Source organism: Oncorhynchus kisutch, linkage group LG27 (assembly GCF_002021735.2).
Source record: "Oncorhynchus kisutch isolate 150728-3 linkage group LG27, Okis_V2, whole genome shotgun sequence".
In the NCBI taxonomy this organism is placed as follows: domain Eukaryota; kingdom Metazoa; phylum Chordata; class Actinopteri; order Salmoniformes; family Salmonidae; genus Oncorhynchus; species Oncorhynchus kisutch.
In genome coordinates this window covers 38,800,091-38,819,995 of record NC_034200.2, presented here as the reverse complement: position 1 = coordinate 38,819,995, position 19,905 = coordinate 38,800,091, and the positions used below count along the sequence as shown (strand labels likewise).

General features: G+C 41.0%; 1 protein-coding gene across 2 annotated transcripts in view; it reads right to left on the bottom strand.

Moving 5' to 3' along the window:
• Positions 1-15,946, bottom strand: part of LOC109871900 (myosin heavy chain, fast skeletal muscle-like) — a 67,651-nt gene extending 51,705 nt beyond the window's left edge. The window contains exons 1-26 of one of the 2 annotated variants that reach the window (XM_031806368.1): positions 15,548-15,763; positions 15,067-15,210; positions 14,673-14,829; positions 14,429-14,456; positions 13,890-13,998; positions 13,686-13,778; positions 13,408-13,468; positions 13,128-13,226; positions 12,678-12,781; positions 12,142-12,280; positions 9,394-9,512; positions 9,117-9,266; positions 8,852-9,022; positions 8,321-8,624; positions 5,630-5,694; positions 5,449-5,536; positions 5,215-5,332; positions 4,931-5,054; positions 3,534-3,670; positions 2,868-3,123; positions 2,443-2,685; positions 1,912-2,088; positions 1,668-1,813; positions 1,431-1,521; positions 788-1,177; positions 540-666 (exon numbers count right to left, since the gene is read on the bottom strand). In XM_031806368.1, coding sequence (XP_031662228.1) covers positions 540-666; positions 788-1,177; positions 1,431-1,521; positions 1,668-1,813; positions 1,912-2,088; positions 2,443-2,685; positions 2,868-3,123; positions 3,534-3,670; positions 4,931-5,054; positions 5,215-5,332; positions 5,449-5,536; positions 5,630-5,694; positions 8,321-8,624; positions 8,852-9,022; positions 9,117-9,266; positions 9,394-9,512; positions 12,142-12,280; positions 12,678-12,781; positions 13,128-13,226; positions 13,408-13,468; positions 13,686-13,778; positions 13,890-13,998; positions 14,429-14,456; positions 14,673-14,829; positions 15,067-15,210; positions 15,548-15,763 — 3,856 coding nt within the window. Of the gene's footprint in view, positions 1-539; positions 667-787; positions 1,178-1,430; positions 1,522-1,667; positions 1,814-1,911; positions 2,089-2,442; positions 2,686-2,867; positions 3,124-3,533; positions 3,671-4,930; positions 5,055-5,214; positions 5,333-5,448; positions 5,537-5,629; positions 5,695-8,320; positions 8,625-8,851; positions 9,023-9,116; positions 9,267-9,393; positions 9,513-12,141; positions 12,281-12,677; positions 12,782-13,127; positions 13,227-13,407; positions 13,469-13,685; positions 13,779-13,889; positions 13,999-14,428; positions 14,457-14,672; positions 14,830-15,066; positions 15,211-15,547; positions 15,776-15,907 lie in introns of those variants that run through there. The other variant, XM_031806366.1, reaches the window with a different exon arrangement.
• Positions 15,947-19,905: the final 3,959 nt, after the last annotated feature.

Here is a 19,905-nt window from a genome sequence, read left to right as displayed (position 1 = left end):
GATAGTCGGGCTTGGGTAGGCTACTTTCTAAATGTAGCCCATTACAGTTACTAGTTACCTGTCAAATTGTAATCAGTATCGTAACTTTTGGATTACCGAAAATCAGTAATGTAATCTGATTACCTTTCATAACTTTTGGATTACTTTCCCTTACGAGGCATTAGAAGCAGTCGAAAGCATCCATCAAATCAATTTGGTGTGTCATCATAGTGGTCTCTGAATTGTGGGTAGACTCCATCAGGTGGAACTAACAAACTTGCTAGAAAACTAAATGAAGTCGATGTATTTTTTGACCAACATTATTTCTGAATTTAAAAGTAATCAAATAAGTAATCATCTAGTTTTTCAAAAGTATTAGTAATCTGAATAAAATATTTTTTCTGATAATGTAACAAATGGCTCTAAAGTGCGACCATTACAGTTTAAGTCAGAACAGTAGAAACTCTGTGGACTGGAATACGTGGACACAGCACCCAATAGTTGTTATTGTGTTTTACTGAATAATGAATTGGTTTGTTGTTCATTGTTGATGATGGTACCATTTTCTGTCAGGAGTCTGGCCCTCTGTCCACTGATGTCGTTGATCTGGCGAACATTCTCATCATTCTTAGTCTTGATCTCGCTCAGCTGGTCCTCAAGAGTACGGCACATCTTCTCCAGATTGCCCTGTTAGTGAAACATGTTCCATCATTACTTTATATATGAGACTCCTGTCAACTTCAGTTCACTTGAATGGTAATGTAGTTGACCCTCCTCAACACTGCTTGATCAAAACATCACTACTCACCTTAGCCTTGGCGACAGCCTCCATGTTGCTGGAGAGGTCATCAATCTCCATCTTGTACTCACTCTTCTCCTTCTCCAACTTCTGCTTGACGCGCTGCAGGTTGTCGATCTGCTCCCCGAGCTCAGCCACACTGTCGGCCTGTTTCTTGCGCAGAGCGGCGGCTGTGGACTCATGCTGCAGGGTGGACTCTTCAAGATCACGACGCAGCTTCTGGAACTCTGCCTCACGCTTCTTGTTCATCTCAATCTGAGCAGCAGTGGCGCCTCCAGCCTCCTCCAGCCTCTCGCTGATCTCCTCAAGTTCCCTGGAGAGATCGGCTCTCTGCTTCTCAACCTTAGCCCTGGCAGCACGCTCAGCCTCAATTTCCTCCTCCAGCTCCTCAATACGGGCCTAGAACAGGGGGCAGGAGCACAGTTGATGGATACTACAATACATTAAACAATAATAGTATATATATTTTTTAAATGTGTTCATACAAAACCAGTTACACTAATACATTCAGTCGATAGCGTCGCATGTGGGAACCAAAACCACTACGGTAAGAAACCACATCTTCCAAAAAATGTGTGCTACCAGAATATATTTTTAGGAGATGTTTCAGGTGTGTTCTTTCCTGTACTGGAGCTTCGGTCCTGTACTGTACCTGCAGTTCCTTGATCTTCTTCTGTAGCTGAGCTCCCAGAGACTGTTCATCCTCTATTTTACTGAGGAGCTGGGATGTCTCAAACTCCTTCCTAAGAAACACAAACACGTCGATTGCAAAGTTGGTTTCGGTTCAATAGAGAGTATCATACATATCGCATGTAAATGCTAATTCATAATTACAAGAATTAGACAAGATCAACAATTATTGTCAATCCGGCAGGTATTGTTTGCTTACTTCTTGATTTTCTCATCAGACTGCTGCTTGTCATTCTCCAGGTCCATTATGGACTCCTGGGCCAGTTTCAGATCTCCCTCCAGCTTTCTCTTGGCTCTCTCAAGGTCCATACGGACCTTCTTCTCTTGCTCCAGAGAACCCTCAAGCTACAAGATAAAAACACACATGTCTTGTTCAAATCTAAACAACTGAAGATAATAACATCTTAAATACTATCGTGGCCAAAATGTCAAACTCCACTCACGTCGTCCACTTGCTGTTCCAGCTTGGTCTTGGCCTTGGTCAGAGTGTTGACTTTGTCCTCCTCTGCCTGCAGGTCGTCCAGTGTCTGCTGGTGGGCCTCTTGGAGGGCTTTCTTCTCCTTTGTCAGCTTGGCAACACTCTCATCCATAGACGCCATCTCCTCTGTCAGGTTTTTAACCTGAAAACGGCCACCACATAATTAGCCTTTTGTTACTTCACATAAAGGGGAGATTTAGTATAATATGTATTGCATTCATTTAATTCAGATTAGAAATGTGTCAACAGGTACTGTTCTATAGATTCAACACTAGGTGGCAGTGTACTCCATGCCAGTGTACTGAATGGAAGTTCAGAATGAGGGGCAGCTGAACATACAATAAATGTGGAGAGTACCACTATTCTACTATTTTGTGTCTTCATGTTTCCGCCACCCACAATACATCTGGATTTCCATTTTCTGTTGAGCTATGTTTTGTGTTGATTATGGTATGAGTTATTGTTTGGTTAAACTGTCTTTGGTAAGACACAAGACCTTGTTTTCAGTGGCGTGCTTCTCCTTCTCCACTTTGGCCAGGGTGAGCTCCAGGTCATCAATGTCCTTCTTCAGCTCAGAGCACTCATCCTCCAGCTTCCTCTTCTTGGCAGTCAACTCAGCATTCATCTCCTCCTCATCCTCCAGCCTCTCAGTCGTCTCTTTGATTTTGGCCTCCAGCTGGATCTTGCTCTTGATGAGCCCCTCACACCTTTCCTCAGCATCGTTCAGATTCTCTGATTCCTGATTTCAGAACAGGAGAAAAATCAGCCTCCTCACTTTGTTTATCAAAATATGGAAATGATTTAGTCATAGAGTTCAGAGCAAATCAATATTCATAAAATATATGTTTAACATGTGCAATAAAAAAAAGGTGTATTCATGTGTATGAAAATATGACCTTATGAGGATCATTTCTCACTCACAGATGCAACTTGGAGTGCCAGGTCGTTCTTCTCTTGCAGAATGGACACCATCTTCTCCTCCAACTCCTTCTTCTTGGCCAGAGCCTTGGCCAGGTCTGTTTTCATCTTGTCAAAGTTCTCCTTCATGTTGGCCAGCTCCTTCTCCGTCTCAGCGCTCTTCAGCAGGGGCTTGATCTTGAAGTACACCTTCATCCATGGCCAGGTTTTCACATTCATGAATGAACGGATGTTGTACTGGACGGTGAAGATGGCATCTCTGGTCGACAGAGAGGATAGAGTGACATGGTGAGTGACATGCTTAAAGCTACATTCTGGGATTTGAAGAACAACACCCCCCCCCCCAACACTTTGAGTATACAGCTGAGGAACGGAGCTAAGGAAATGGAACAACTCTTACATTCATAGACAGAGTTCTAGATGCAAGGACTGACAGGTCATGCTTAAATCAGGAGGCATTTTATGTTATTTAATAATGAATGGGTAAATATCACCAATATAAATGACAACTGAACAGCTTTGCCAAATCCCAAACTGCAGCACTAATAGAGCATTATAAGACCTACTTTCTCATTCTGATCAACTCACAGCATATACAGTATGTGATCATAATGCATTACATTCAGGTGGTTCACAGAAAGCTTTTCCAAGATGTCTACGCTTCCTCACCTCCTCTCCATCATCTTGGTGAACTCTTTTCTCATGAGGAATCCACGGCTGAGAGCCTGGACCATGCCGACCAGAACAGCCAGCTTCTCATCTCTCATCTCCTCCAAGACACCCAGCAGACCGGCTTTGAAGAACACCTGAGACACAGGTCAACATGGCCATTGGAACCAGAGGCAGATGGTGACAGATAGAAAGGGTTGGATCAGAACAGGGGAACAACATCACTAGATTCATTTGAACAACATTAACATTGCAGTGCTAACTAACACACCATGGGATAGCTTGTTTGTCAGTTGGAAGTTATTCTGGAGTTGTCGATGAATAATGTACACAGCAGTTCTCTGCTGCCAATGACTGTAACGAATTGCAAAAATCACTGAAGCTGGAGACATATTTCCCTCACTAACTTTAAACATCTGCTATCTTAGCAGCTAACCGATAGCTGCAGCTGTACATAGCCCATCTGTAAATAGGCCGCCCAATCTAACTACCTCATCCCCATATTGTTTTTATTGACTTTTCTGCTCTTTTGCAGACCAATATTTCTACTTGCAAATCACCATCTGCTCATCTATCACTCCAGTGTTAATCTGCTAAATTGTAATAACTTCGCTACTATGGCCTATTTATTGCCTTACCTCCTCACGCCATTTGTACACACTGCATATAGACTTTCTGTTTCTATTGTGTTATTGATTTTACGGTTGTTTATTATGTGAAGCTATGTGTTGTTGTTTCTGTCACACTGCTTTGCTTTATCTAGGCCAGTTCGCAGTTGTAAATGAGAACTTGTTCTCAACTAGCTTACCTGGTTAAATAAAGGTGAAATAAAAAATATATTTAAAAATAATAATAAATATTTGTACGAATTTGAAAACTTTTTCCACCTTTTTCACAAGTTTAAATGTCAATCAGCAGTTGAAGAAATAACAAAATGTACTCCCTGCCCCTATTTCAGTAAAAAAGAGGGATGGAACAACTCTCAAATTCATAGACAGGATGCAAGAACTGACCATCCATGCTATTAAATGATAGGTTTAACAATTTTTTGAGGCTATATAGTGTTAGTTTACATTTACTTCGTTTACACACCATTAGAGTAAAACAAGCTTATCCTTCGGATTCCACAGTTGAACTAAGCTCATGAGGCATTTATACGTTATATTCTTCAAGAATCAATGGCTACATATCATTAATGTCATTCAATATCATTAATGTATCATTCCCAAAAAAATGGTTGCAACTGCTGATTGACCCTTTAAATGAAGAAGAAAGAATGAAAGGATGGATAAATCAACTGGAGAGATGTTTGAATGGTTCATGTTTAAATTATCATTGAAGTTGTGTTTGGATGTCAGCATTTGCGGGAGCAGGGGGGGGGGTGGTATTTGACTGACCTTGGTGTGTCCAAACTTGTAATCGTCATGATTTATATCAATGGATCCAAGCAGCTTCTCAGAAGCCTTCTTGTTGTCCATGAACTGGCCCTCGGGGATGACACTGGCATTCAGTACTTTGTACCTGAATGAGGAGACATTTTTAACACATGTCAAGTTGTAATAGGTTGGTTATATTACATAAAAAGTAAGCCTATTCTGATGCTGGGAAAACCCTTGGAGCAGGTGTGTGTGTGTGCTGTGTTGTGTTTAAGTGTGTGTGTATGTGTGTTGTGTGAGTGTACCTCTGCTTGAAGTCAGCATAGATGATTCTGCTTGGGAAGCCCTTTCTGCAGATCCTGATACCCTCCAGAACACCATTACACCTGAGCTGGTGGATAACCAGGAAGTTCTCCATCAGACCTGGAAACACAAACCATGTCTCTTTAATACTTATTAACAGATTAAAGGATTGGGCTTGTTAAGGTTACTGATACTGTACTGATAGGATATCATATTTAACTTAATATTTCTTGTACCTGGAGTCTTTGACTCGTTGGGGATCAGGCAGCGCACAAAGTGAGGATGAGTGCTCCTCAAGTTGGTCATCAGCTTTTGCAAGTTCTCCTGGAAGAGAGTTACAAACCATTTTCTCAGAAATCATTTATGGTAATCAATGCACCTTTTGGAGGACTGAATATACACGTTTCAAAAGCTCACCCTGAACTGGGACGACACAGTCTGCATGGAACCACCCTTCTTCTTGCCTCCTTTCTTGGTTGTATCTGTCACATGTAAGTAAGTAAAAGATCATTAGAAATAAGAGAATCAAATGCTGCCAACGGGATTGTGCAAAATAACACCTATTGAATGAGTAAATGAACCCAGTAAATAACCCTGATAATTTGTGATTCATTCAAAGAATTTAAAGCATTGGTCACCAACATGTCGATCGGGATTTTAAACCGTTTCATGTCTGAAGGTAGAGAGCAAATCAACTGCACGTATAGGCCTACTGCTGGCCAATCAGATAGCTCAGAGCACCGTGCCTGTACAGTTTCCTCGAGCCATAGACTGTGAAAACAAGAATCGGACCCACAACAAAGTTACTACTTCGAGATGTAAAAACGATATAAACTATGACTAGAGAGAGACTCGACAAATACAGCAGAGGGTGCTGTTTTAATGAGTTAGTTCATGTTTAAGTTGTTATTCAACATTTTGTTCAACACTTTTATGAGACATAAAATGCATGTTCTCCCTACTTCCACTCAAGCTACAACCATCACTGCAGCTGTAATGAATGAATACAACCATCACTGCAGCTGTAATGAATGAATACAACCAGCACTGCAGCTGTAATGAATGAATACAACCATCACTGCAGCTGTAATGAATGACTACAACCAGCACTGCAGCTGTAATGAATGACTACAACCAGCACTGCAGCTGTAATGAATGACTACAACCATCACTGCAGCTGTAATGAATGACTACACCCAGCACTGCAGCTGTAATGAATGACTACAACCATCACTGCAGCTGTAATGAATGAATACAACCATCACTGCTGCTGTAATGAATGACTACAACCAGCACTGCAGCTGTAATGAGTGACTACAACCAGCACTGCAGCTGTAATGAGTGACTACAACCAGCACTGCAGCTGTAATGAATGAGGACAACCATCACTGCAGCTGTAATGAATGACTACAACCATCACTGCAGCTGTAATGAATGAGGACAACCATCACTGCAGCTGTAATGAATGACTACAACCATCACTGCAGCTGTAATGAATGAGGACAACCATCACTGCAGCTGTAATGAATGACTACAACCATCACTGCAGCTGTAATGAATGAGGACAACCATCACTGCAGCTGTAATGAATGACTACAACCTGCACTGCAGTTGTAATGAATGACTACAACCAGCACTGCAGCTGTAATGAATGAGTACAACCTGCACTACAGCTGTAATGAATGAGTACAACCTGCACTGCAGCTGTAATGAATGAGGACAACCATCACTGTAGCTGTAATGAATGACTACAACCTGCACTGCAGCTGTAATGAATGACTACAACCTGCACTGCAGCTGTAATGAATGATTACAACCAGCACTGCAGCTGTAATGAATGAGGACAACCATCACTGCAGCTGTAATGAATGACTACAACCATCACTGCAGCTGTAATGAATGAGGACAACCATCACTGCAGCTGTAATGAATGACTACAACCTGCACTGCAGTTGTAATGAATGACTACAACCAGCACTGCAGCTGTAAGGAATGAGTACAACCTGCACTACAGCTGTAATGAATGAGTACAACCTGCACTGCAGCTGTAATGAATGAGGACAACCATCACTGCAGCTGTAATGAATGACTACAACCTGCACTGCAGCTGTAATGAATGATTACAACCAGCACTGCAGCTGTAATGAATGAGGACAACCATCACTGCAGCTGTAATGAATGACTACAACCAGCACTGCAGCTGTAATGAATGAGGACAACCATCACTACAGCTGTAATGAATGACTACAACCATCACTGCAGCTGTAATGAATGACTACAACCAGCACTGCAGCTGTAATGAATGAGGACAACCATCACTGCAGCTGTAATGAATGACTACAACCAGCACTGCAGCTGTAATGAATGACTACAACCATCACTGCAGCTGTAATGAATGACTACAACCAGCACTGCAGCTGTAATGAATGAGGACAACCATCACTGCAGCTGTAATGAATGACTACAACCAGCACTGCAGCTGTAATGAATGACTACAACCAGCACTGCAGCTGTAATGAATGAGGACAACCTGCACTGCAGCTGTAATGAATGACTACAACCATCACTGCAGCTGTAATGAATGACTACAGCCAGCACTGAAGCTGTAATGAATGACTACAACCAGCACTGCAGCTGTAATGAATGACTACAACCTGCACTGCAGCTGTAATGAATGACTACAACCTGCACTGTAGCTGCATACAATGAGAAAAACAAAGTGTTCTGATACACTTGTGTTGTTATTATTAGTGGCATGTGTCTTATTTAATATCGAGGAATATTTCAGGTCTCTGGTCACCGCAGTAACAACATGAATTGGTGCATGAGGCAGAAAGAATGCAGTGCGACTTGAGTATCACCAGGTCGATAGCCTACTGCACAAATCTCTTCGCTACAGATCTGTTTTTAATTGATTCATGTTGCATAAGCTTGTGTTTTCTAAGTCGTTGTTAAAACAATTCTCAGCAGTAGATCTTAGCTTGCATTTTGACTCACAAAGTGATCTTGAATCAGAAAAGGTTGGTGGCCAGTGCTTTAAAGACAATGTGGGTCTGAGTTGTAACTGTTGCTTATTAATTTAATATTTTGACTTGATGCTGGTCTTACCCTCAGGTGGGGCAGCAGGATACAGGGCAGCCAACAGTTTGACTGAGGACTTCCCGTACATCTGAATAACTGAGTCGTTCAAGGGGTCCTTGTTCTTCTCAAGCCAGCCAGTGATGTTGTAGTCCACAGTGCCGGCATAGTGCACCAGGGAGAAGTGGGCCTCTGCCTTGCCTTTGGCAGGCTTGGGCTTCTCATATGCCTTGGTTTTGCCAAGATGTTGGTCGTTCAGCTTGTTCTTGAAGGTAGTGTCTGAAGCCTTGGGGAACATGCACTCCTCTTCAAGGATGGAGAAGATGCCCAATGGCTTTACAAAAAGAGATGTTTAACAAAAGAGTGTCAATTTACATTTAGGATAACATTTATTCCTTTAGCAAACATCATTTTATAGGATTATATTCATTTAGGGGGACATAATAGGAAACATATTGAGTTCTCAACAGTCAGAAATGTTGTACCATTGTGATAATATCTCTCAATATGCAATATGAGCTTTGATGTTGCATCCCATTATAATCCTTACAGACAACTTACCTTCTCAATAAGCTCAATGCAGGCAGCCAAGTCCATGCCGAAGTCAATGAAGGCCCAGACGATTCCCTCCTTCTTGTACTCCTCTTGTTCCAGGACGAACATGGTGTGGTTGAAAAACTGTTGCAGTTTCTCATTGGTGAAGTTGATGCACAGCTGCTCCATGCTGTTGTACTGTTGATGGAATTTCAGATGGGATCATTTCATGATACAAGGCTGTAACCCTTCTCAATCACAACTAAATGTCTTGTTCTGGACTCATACTCACATCAAAGATCTCAAATCCGGCAATATCGAGCACACCGATATAGAACTGTCTTGGATTCTTGGTGTCCAACATCTCGTTGATACGGATGACCATCCACAAGAACATCCTCTCATAGATGGACTTGGCCAAAGCCATGACTGCATTATAAACCTTCAATGATAATACCTCAAATTAATACATGAGACAACATGATTATTTTTTTAAAGAAAATACAATTGTCCCCAAAATAATTCAGGTGGTCAGAAAATATTTGATGCTGTGTATTTAACCGCTTTACCTGAGGCACAGTCTGTCCCTTGGTCACGTACTCATTGCCGACCTTCACTCTGGGGTAGCACAGACATTTCAGCAACTCAGCTGAGTTCAGGCCCAGCAGGTAGCCGATTTTATCAGCCACTGGAGAGAAAACCAACAACAACAGATCACTTGATTCTGACATCTTTTATCGGTTCAGTTTTCATTTTCACCCACATCCATTATTCAAATCATTTAAAATTCTGCTACCTCATGACGCAGGAGAACAATGAAACTTTACAGAATTAACAAGTAAAGGTAGTTTAGTTAGCTAGTAAAGGTAGATTAGTTATCTAGTAAAGGTAGATTAGTTAGCTAGTAAAGGTAGATTAGTTAGCTAGTAAAGGGAGATTATTTAGCTAGTAAAGGTAGATTAGTTAGTTAGTGTTTTTACTCATATCAATTTTGTTTATGAATTATTAATCGGTAACAGAATTTCTTGAATGAAATTGAATTGGCTACAATGGGAAATCATAGTAGTCATAAACCACAGTTGGGTTCACAAGTTTATACAGTATAGAATGTGAATATTTCAATACAGTAGTGTATAGTATAGTACAGTAGTTCACTACTGCAATGCACTACTTTCCGGCTACCTGGATAAAACACTAAATAAACTTCAGTTAGTGCTAAATACGGCTGCCAGAATCCTGACTAGAGCAAAAACATTTGATCATATTACTTCAGCGCTAGCCTCCCTACACTGGCTTCCTGTTAAGGCAAGGGCTGATTTCAAGGTTTTACTGCTAACCTAAAAAGCATTACATGGGCTTGCTTCTACCTATCTTTCCGATTTGGTCCTGCCGTACATACCTACACGTACGTTACGGTCACAAGACGCAGGCCTCCTAATTGTCCCTAGAATTTCTAAGCAAACAGCCGGAGGCAGGGCTTTCTCCTATAGAGCTCCATTTTTATGGAAGTGTCTGCCTTTCCATGTGAGAGACGCAGACTCGGTCTCAACCTTTAAGTCTTTAATGAAGACTCATCTCTTCAGTAGGTCATATGATTGAGTGTAGTCTAGCCCAGGAGTGGGAAGGTGAATGGAAAGGCTATGGAACAACGAACCGCCCTTGCTGTCTCTGCCTGGCCGGTTCCCCTCTTTCCACTGGGATTCTCTGCCTCTAACCCTATTACAGGGGCTGAGTCACTGGCTTACTGGTGCTCTTCCATGCCGTCCCTAGGAGGGGTGCGTCACTTGAGTGGGTTGAGTCACTGACGTGATCTTCCTGTCTGGGTTGGCGCCCCCCCCTTGGGTTGTGCCATGGCGATCTTTGTGGGTTATACTCAGCCTTGTCTCAGGATGGTAAGTTGGTGGTTGAAGATATCCCTCTAGGAGTGTGGGGGCTGTGCTTTGGCAAAGTGGGTGGGGTTATATCCTGCCTGTTTGGCCCTGTCCGGGGGTGTCATCGGATGGGGCCACAGTGTCTCCTGACCCCTCCTGTCTCAGCCTCCAGTATTTATGCTGCAGTAGTTTATGTATCTGGGGGCTAGGGTCAGCCTGTTTTATATGGAGTACTTCTCCTGTCTTATCCGGGGTCCTGTGTGAATTTAAGTATGCTCTCTCTAATTCTCTCTTTCTCTCTTTCTTTCTTTCTCTCTCTCTCGGAGGACCTGAGCCCTAGGACCATGCCTCAGGACTACCTGGCATGAATACTCCTTGCTGTCCCCAGTTCACCTGGCCGTGCTGCTGCTCCAGTTTCAACTGTTCTTCCTGCGGCTATGGAACCCTGACCTGTTCACCGGACGTGCTACATGTCCCAAACCTGCTGTTTTCAACTCTCTAGAGACAGCAGGAGTGGTAGAGAAAGGTTAATGATCGGCTATGAAAAGCCAACTGATATTTACTGCTGAGGTGCTGACTTGCTGCACCCTCAACAACTACTGTGATAATTATTTGAACACGCTGGTCAATTTTGAACATTTGAACATTTTGGCCATGTTCTGTTATAATCTCCATCCGGCACAGCCAGAAGAGGACTGGCCACACCTCACATCCTGGTTCCTCTCTAGGTTTCTTCCTAGGTTTTGGCCTTTCTAGGGAGTTTTTCCTAGCCACCATGCTTCTACACCTGAATTGCTTGCTGTTTGGGTTTTTTATAGTTCAGTAGTTTATAGTTCAGTACAGTAGTGTAGTGTATAGTTCAGTAATGTAGTGTAGTGTATAGTTCAGTACAGTAGTGTAGGGTATAGTTCAGTAGTGTATAGTACAGTACAGTAGTGTATAGTACAGTACAGTAGTGTATAGTTCAGTACAGTAGTGTATAGTACCTTTTTATTCTCACAGTTTCTAAATAATGTGAAATTAAACATTTTTGCTAAGAGGATTATTATATTATTGATTTACTATGACTTCTCAAATCAACCAGTTGTGCTATTTGCAGACATTGTTGAATCTTAATTCAGAGCAGATATTTAAGCGTGTTTTTGGAAAAAGTGGGCACAGAAAAACTGAGGGAGATTTGACCAAATATCTTGTTACCAAACTTAGCATCTGCACATATCTTCCAGTAAATGTGTTTTTGTGACATGTTCAGTGTAAATTGTTAAAAGCGTTCATTGTACATAGAGTTAAACTGTAAAATGTATGATTTTTGTTAGTCATACATTTTAAATGAAAATCACAACACATCCGTTTCCGTGGATTGAACTTCTTACGTTGTTATTTCTACGTTGGGGAACTAATGGGACTAATGCTTTCCATATATTACGTCTTACGAGTGGGACTCACCCTCGGTTCCATCTGACTCGGCCTGCTCCTCACGCTGCTTCTGCTTGAATTTCAAGTTGCCATGGTGCATTACAGCTCCTGTCAGCTTGTAGATGGCCATTTTCTCATCGTTAGAGAAGCCCAGGATTGTAATTGCATCCTGGTATTAAACAGGAAGTACAACAGTGAGGAACTGAACGGTAGTTTGCTCAGTTACAGTACACTACCGTTCTGTATTCAGTCGAGAACAAATGGGATGGTTAGAATGAACTGGCTTCTCAGTTCCACATGATTACGTTTGGCCAACACACTAGTATATGACAGCACAATATGAGTTTTACACAGTTCCACAGGGGACTTAGTGGCAGTCTCTGGTGTCTTACATGTGTATGCCTCAAGGTGAAGTGTGAAGGCATGAAGAATGGCCTTGAAGCACATGACTAACTAACACAAGATGGCCAGCTGCCATCAAGTTGGATTTGAGCAATGCATTCAGTGTGTATTGTGGTCCTACCCATTCCATATCTAGAGTTTGGTTCACACTTTGTATCACTCACATCGGTGGCATCCAGCTCGACCTTGTCGTCAATGCTGGCCACACTGATCTGACCCTGGCTGATCATGGGGAAGTCGTAAGGGTTGGTGGTGATGAGTGTCATTTCTGTGGACAACAGAGAATGTCTTGTCAGTTAAATCACTGAGAATTCTGCTTTCCTACCTTTACAGTATCTCTCCCTCCTTTACTCAATAGATGGACTCAAGGATACATGCAGTATATAATGCATAGCATCAAAAGAGGGGGACTGATGCTCCTGGACTTGTGCATCACAGTGCATTACTTGATCTTTCCCATGAAAGACCTTGAAAGACCTGACCCATGTTTAGATGCCTTGTTACCTTGGAAGTACTCATTATAATAATATTAACAGTGTGGACTAGGAAACATTTGAATAAGTTCCACAGATGGCGGTGTAAATAATTTCACCTTAACCTGTACTTTGCCTTACCAACTAGCTCAGGTTTGTGGTTGGTCATCATCTGGTAGAAGATATGGTAGCCTCTCTCAGCGGGCAGCTGGAAGGCCACTCTGGACTTCTCTAGCAGGTCTGAGAGAGAGAGAGAGAGAGAGAGAGAGAGAGCGAGAGAGAGAGAGAGAGAGAGAGAGAGAGAGAGAGAGAGAGAGAGAGAGAGAGAACATAAGATAACATTACATTTGATGATTCAATCTCCAACAAATATTCTGTGTGATTTAAGGAAAGCATTGAGAAACAAGGAAAACCAACTCACAGGTCTCAATGTCAGCTTTAGCCAGTTTTCCTCCTTGGAAGTGAATCCTGATGAATTTACCCTGTTGTAAAGCATGGGGGTTAGAGGTCAACTAAATACATCTAACATTTTACTTTATTTCTAAAATCCCCTATGGGAGAAATAAAAGGTGGAAAAACAATTGGAAGCATTTCCCTGTTTGACCGCTAGGTTTTATGGGTATTATGACACCTATAGGGAACTACTAAAATATTTTTTCCAATTGAAGGTCACTTCCACAGTATGCACTTCATACTTACAAAGCGAGACGAGTTGTCGTTCCTCACTGTCTTGGCATTACCGTAAGACTCCAGCAGAGGGTTAGCTGCAATGATCTGATCTTCAAGAGACCCCTGATTGAGACAAACACAAGTTGCTCAGAAACTAGAAAACACTTTAATTAAAACACTATTCACCGCTTGAAAAACAAAGTTTACACAGAAAACCAAACTAAAATGTGTTACCTTCATTTTGCTGGGGTCTACTTCCTTCTTGACACCAGAAACAGCAATGGTGGCGAAGTACTGGATGACACGCTTGGTGTTGACAGTCTTTCCTGCACCGGATTCTCCACTGGTTTATATAACAGAGAAAGATTGGTTTAGTCACATGTTTGAATGTCAGATTGGCTTTCACTAGGAAATAGCTTTGAAAAATACACTGCAGACACGTTTTCTAACATAAGTAAATAATTAATGAATATTCCCACTCATCGAGTCATTGTTAAGCATAGCCTAATCCATTCATAATGTCCTGTATTTTATAACACCAAGTCATTACTACAGAAAGCCTAATCCATTCATAATGTCCTGTATTTTATAACACCCAAGTCATTACTACAGAAAGCCTAATCCATTCATAATGTCCTGTATTTTATAACACCCAAGTCATTACTACAGAAAGCCTAATCCATTCATAATGTCCTGTATTTTATAACACCCAAGTCACCCAAAATATTAGAATAGAAACACCTTCTCAAGTGAAATGATAAAATACAACTTACGTAATAAGGACGGACTGGTTTTCCTTATCTGGAACCAAAAACAATGCTGCTTATTATTACCAATCAACATTTGGAGTACATAATTGTATTCAAAAGCATCATCATGAATTTCATTTTGGAATATTTTCCATTCAAGGCTAGTGAAATGAGAGATTCCCAGCAAACTGTTCTAACTTAGACTAGAAGACAGTAGATTCCATCCATGCATCCATCCATCCATCCATTTCTCCATGAGAGCTCGTACCAATCATCATGAACTGGAAGGCGTTGTCAGAGACGGAGAAGATATGGGGTGGAGCCTCCATCCTCTTCTTCCCTCTGTAGGCGTTGACAACCACTTCGTCGTACACAGGGAGCCACTTGTAGGGGTTCACCGTGGCACAGAAGAGCCCAGAGTAGGTCTGGATGAAATGGGTTTCAAATAGGAGATTAGCTGAGTTAGATTGACTTTTACCTGGATTTATGTGAGGATGTGGGTGTACTATGGTATACTAATGTGGGTCTACTGTATTGGTATGTTTTGGTTTCTACTATTCATTTGAGTGTAGTACTTTACGTGTGTATTTCTCATGTTCATGCATGTAGGAATTTCTTATGTTCATTTACAGTATGTGTGTATGTTTATGCAGGTTTCTTACATAGATCATCCATGCTGCATAACGCTCTTTGAGGTTATACAACACAGAGGCTTCATTCAGGTAGGTCATCATGGCCATGTCCTCAATCTTGTCGTACTTAGGGGGGTTCATCTGGTAGATGTCTGCTTCTTTGAACTCTTTGTCCTGAAACAGTCAGAAATCTAGATTTCACACGGATCGAACTGGTCATGACTCAATGCTTTTTGCTCATTAAAATGCTTACCCCCATTTAATCCAACTACTTTGTTATCACGCGCTGACAAATACATGGAGATTCTTGACTTGTCATTATCAATAATTCAATGACAGTTTTAAATAGCAGCAATAAAAATGCTTTGTTTGAAGGTTATATTCTGCTTAAAAGGAGAACAAAGAAATGCTTCTTAATCTTTTTTTCGTTACTGATTTCATATTAGCTTTCGGCATGTTTTTGACAATTTGGATCATTTTTTTACTTTAATAATTTTCAGATCATACTTACCATTGTAGTGCCGTCAGCATTTGTGACTTTGACAGTACACTTTCCCTCTGTCCTGCCAGTGATCAAACCCTTAAGGTACAGCTCCTTGACATCTGTCACATAGCAGGCGTTCTTTGAATCAAAGGGTGTGGCTTGTGCCTCCATCCTCTCCCTCTCGGGTTTACGAAGGTACAAGGCTGCCTTGCCGTAGATTTGCATCTCCGCGTCCGTACTCATGGTGACGGTTCACTAGGAAAGAGATGAACCAAGAAACATGATTGACTCTGTGGTGCTTCCTCCACAGTCAACAGAGTGAGCGGTACTGTATCTCACACAGAATTTTTTTATGCACTTTTTATGTGAAGACAAACCATGTCTCACCTTTTTCCCCTCCTACAGTTTAATTTGTATGTCTTGGAGGATCCTGTGAAACATCAGGGTGTTGTGAATACACACAAGTCTAAAACCTTGTAATTTGGCCCCTGAAGGGCAAGAAACATTTTGAATGGCATCATTCAACTCCATCATTACAGCCATGTCCTATTCAACTACAGTTGCAACTGGTAACATTCATTTTCCTACTTTACTGTACATTCTGTCAAGTAGCCCTGACAATCCAGCTACATTCTTGACCACCCCCTGAATACAAACTAATGCAGGTGCAGCACTTTTCACCTTGAATGAAAGTGACAGATTTGAAGCAAAACACATTTAAAGTACATTTTAAATCAATGCCACTTGATTGCATATTGTAAAGCCTTACAATACATTCAATTATGAACTCAAACAATGCAGTTAGCTACCGCCTCAGATGCTGAGGACAAATATGAGACAAATGTAAAAATCTAAGGAGTCTTACCACAGAGGAAGAAGGTATCTGACTCATGGATACAGGGGCCTCAGCCTCCTTATATCTGGTTGGAAGGGACAACCAAGCAGAAGTTAATTATGGACACCTCTGGTAAAGGAAATGGATTGGACGAGAGGCCTCTGTGTGTCTGTGTATCTCTAGCCCCACCCACTTCGAGGAGCTCCACACTCCTTATTCTTTTACCATGGATTGTTCTAGACTATTTTGAGACCTTAAGGAGGATCAGGTTGCCTACTGCAGGAATGTCTACAAATGACATGTCCATCTAACGTGCTCCTAGAGTAGAGCTCTGTGGCTGACCTTGAGCTGCTGTACATACTAAACATGTACACACTGTCATTTACATAAATAAAACACAATCATTTTGTTTAGAACTTGAACTACTGGTTTCATGTAAATCTCAGACTGGGAAAATGTGATCTCCCGCTATATACAAGTTTGGCCAATGGCATAACACCTCATTGACATGTAAATTCAACCAACCAATCTTAATACTATAAACGTTAGAATACACATTTCTTTTTTTCCTATTTGTTTTACCTTTATTTAACCAGGCAAGTCATTTATGAACAAATTCTTATTTTCTGAATACATAAATGTTATAATGCATATTTCTGAAGAGTCTAGTAGAAGCAAAACCAACCCTGTTACACTACCCCCAGCCTGTTGACTGAATAGTGTCTGTCAGGGTGTTGGGTACATGGACTTTAAAAATGACAAGTTTTCACCGTAAAAATAAAGACTTGTATTTTGAAGATTCCTTATGAATGACGCTGAATTCATGTGTTTTGATTGTTACAGTGAATGGTACTACAACACAGGCTTAAAGGTGTAATGAATGGTACTACAACACAGGCTTAAAGGTGTAATGAATGGTACTACAACACAGGCGTAAAGGTGTAATGAATGGTATTACAACACAGGCTTAAAGGTGTATTGATGGTACTACAACACAGGCTTAAAGGTGTAATGAATGGTACTACGACACAGGCTTAAAGGTGTAATGAATGGTACTACAACACAGGCTTAAAGGTGTAATGAATGGTACTACAACACAGGCTTAAATGTGTAATGAATGGTACTACAACACAGGCTTAAAGGTGTAATGAATGGTACTACAACACAGGCTTAAAGGTGTAATGAATGGTACTACAACACAGGCTTAAAGGTGTAATGAATGGTACTACAACACAGGCGTAAAGGTGTATTGATGGTACTACAACACAGGCTTAAAGGTGTAATGAATGGTACTACAACACAGGCTTAAAGGTGTAATGAATGGTACTACAACACAGGCTTAAAGGTGTAATGAATGGTACTACAACACAGGCTTAAAGGTGTAATGAATGGTACTACAACACAGGCTTAAAGGTGTATTGATGGTACTACAACACAGGCTTAAAGGTGTAATGAATGGTACTACGACACAGGCTTAAAGGTGTAATGAATGGTACTACAACACAGGCTTAAAGGTGTAATGAATGGTACTACAACACAGGCTTAAAGGTGTAATGAATGGTACTACAACACAGGCTTAAAGGTGTAATGAATGGTACTACAACACAGGCTTAAAGGTGTAATGAATGGTACTACAACACAGGCTTAAAGGTGTAATGAATGGTACTACAACACAGGCTTAAAGGTGTAATGAATGGTACTACAACACAGGCTTAAAGGTGTAATGAATGGTACTACAACACAGGCTTAAAGGTGTAATGAATGGTACTACAACACAGGCTTAAAGGTGTAATGAATGGTACTACAACACAGGCTTAAAGGTGTAATGAATGGTACTACAACACAGGCTTAAAGGTGTAATGAATGGTACTACAACACAGGCTTAAAGGTGTAATGAATGGTACTACAACACAGGCTTAAAGGTGTAATGAATGGTACTACAACACAGGCTTAAAGGTGTAATGATGGTACTACAACACAGGCTTAAAGGTGTAATGATGGTACTACAACACAGGCTTAAAGGTGTAATGAATGGTATTACAACACAGGCTTAAAGGTGTAATGAATGGTACTACAACACAGGCTTAAAGGTGTAATGAATGGTACTACAACACAGGCTTAAAGGTGTAATGAATGGTACTACAACACAGGCTTAAAGGTGTAATGAATGGTACTACAACACAGGCTTAAAGGTGTAATGAATGGTACTACAACACAGGCTTAAAGGTGTAATGATGGTTTCACAAAAGTGTTATGAGCCCCTACAAATAAAGTGTTACCAAAAGAACCACTAATACTGAAACAATTCATTTGTTTCTCCAAATTGGAGATTACATGTGAGATGTATCCTTAACATTATATATACTTCTGAGTTTTGTAGTTGTTAAAAGACATAGGTTCTTGGTATCAAATCAACACTTCTTTTTTCAAGTCAATCACGTCACAGCTTTTAATATCCATTGTATATTTTCTGTCAAACATCTGCTGTGTAAAAGTTATTTATTTCCAATTGGTTCAGATGAATTAATGTGGCATTCTGATTATTTCAGATGCAGCATCTCATTCCATCCCCCTATGAGCAAAATGATGATGTCACAACGTTCTCCCAACTTATTAGCAACAATGTGACAATGTCCTGTATTAATAAAGTCACTGTTGGAAACATCATAGGGGGCGTTGCAGGAGACACATGATGAGTAGGCAAACAATCTTTTAATTTCTTAGGCTATGCTATTCTCATCTCAGCAGTCGAGGCTTATTGTTTAAAGCCTTTGAAGTGATTGAGTAACGGCCAACTCTTCCAAACAGCTGCCACAACATATTTTCTAGACACGTTTGTGGGTAGAGAGAGTCTTCTTACAATGAAGGTTATTAAAAAGGATTACATGACATTAAATATATTTTAATGGGTAGGTGTGTAGATATTTTACATGATATTTAACCACTTGTCATTGTATCTGCGGGACATGTTTCTCTTAGATCCACAGTTGGGTATAAGCTTTCCTTAGAATCAGTTTACCCTCAAGTCCTCAACTTAACCATTACGGGGGAAATTATAAAACAGATCATTAGATTGATTTTAGATCAATATCAAAGTTATTCTGTGCTTACCTGACACTCCATGATAGAGGGCACACTTGTACACTCGGCCACAAAGGCCAAAGCTGAGGCTTCTCATACTGAGGTGAGCACTGTAACTGAGTGGTAAAACAGTAGCTGGACAGGAAAGGGTTAAGGTGTGCTGTAGATGAAGGCGGTGGACCAAGCCCGGGCCTGTAGAGCTGCTGGCAGTGTGCACAGGCTTTTTTCACTAACACACCTGATTGGTTCGAATCAATGCTATGAGGAGTTGATTAGCTGAATCAACTGTGATAGAGCTGACACACCTGATTGGTTTGAAACAATACTATGAGGAGTTGATTTGCTGAATCAACTGTGATAGAGCTGACACACCTGATTGGTTCGAATTAATACTATGAGGAGTTGATTTGCTGAATCAACTGTGATAGAGCTAACACACCTGATTGGTTTGAAACAAGACTATGAGGAG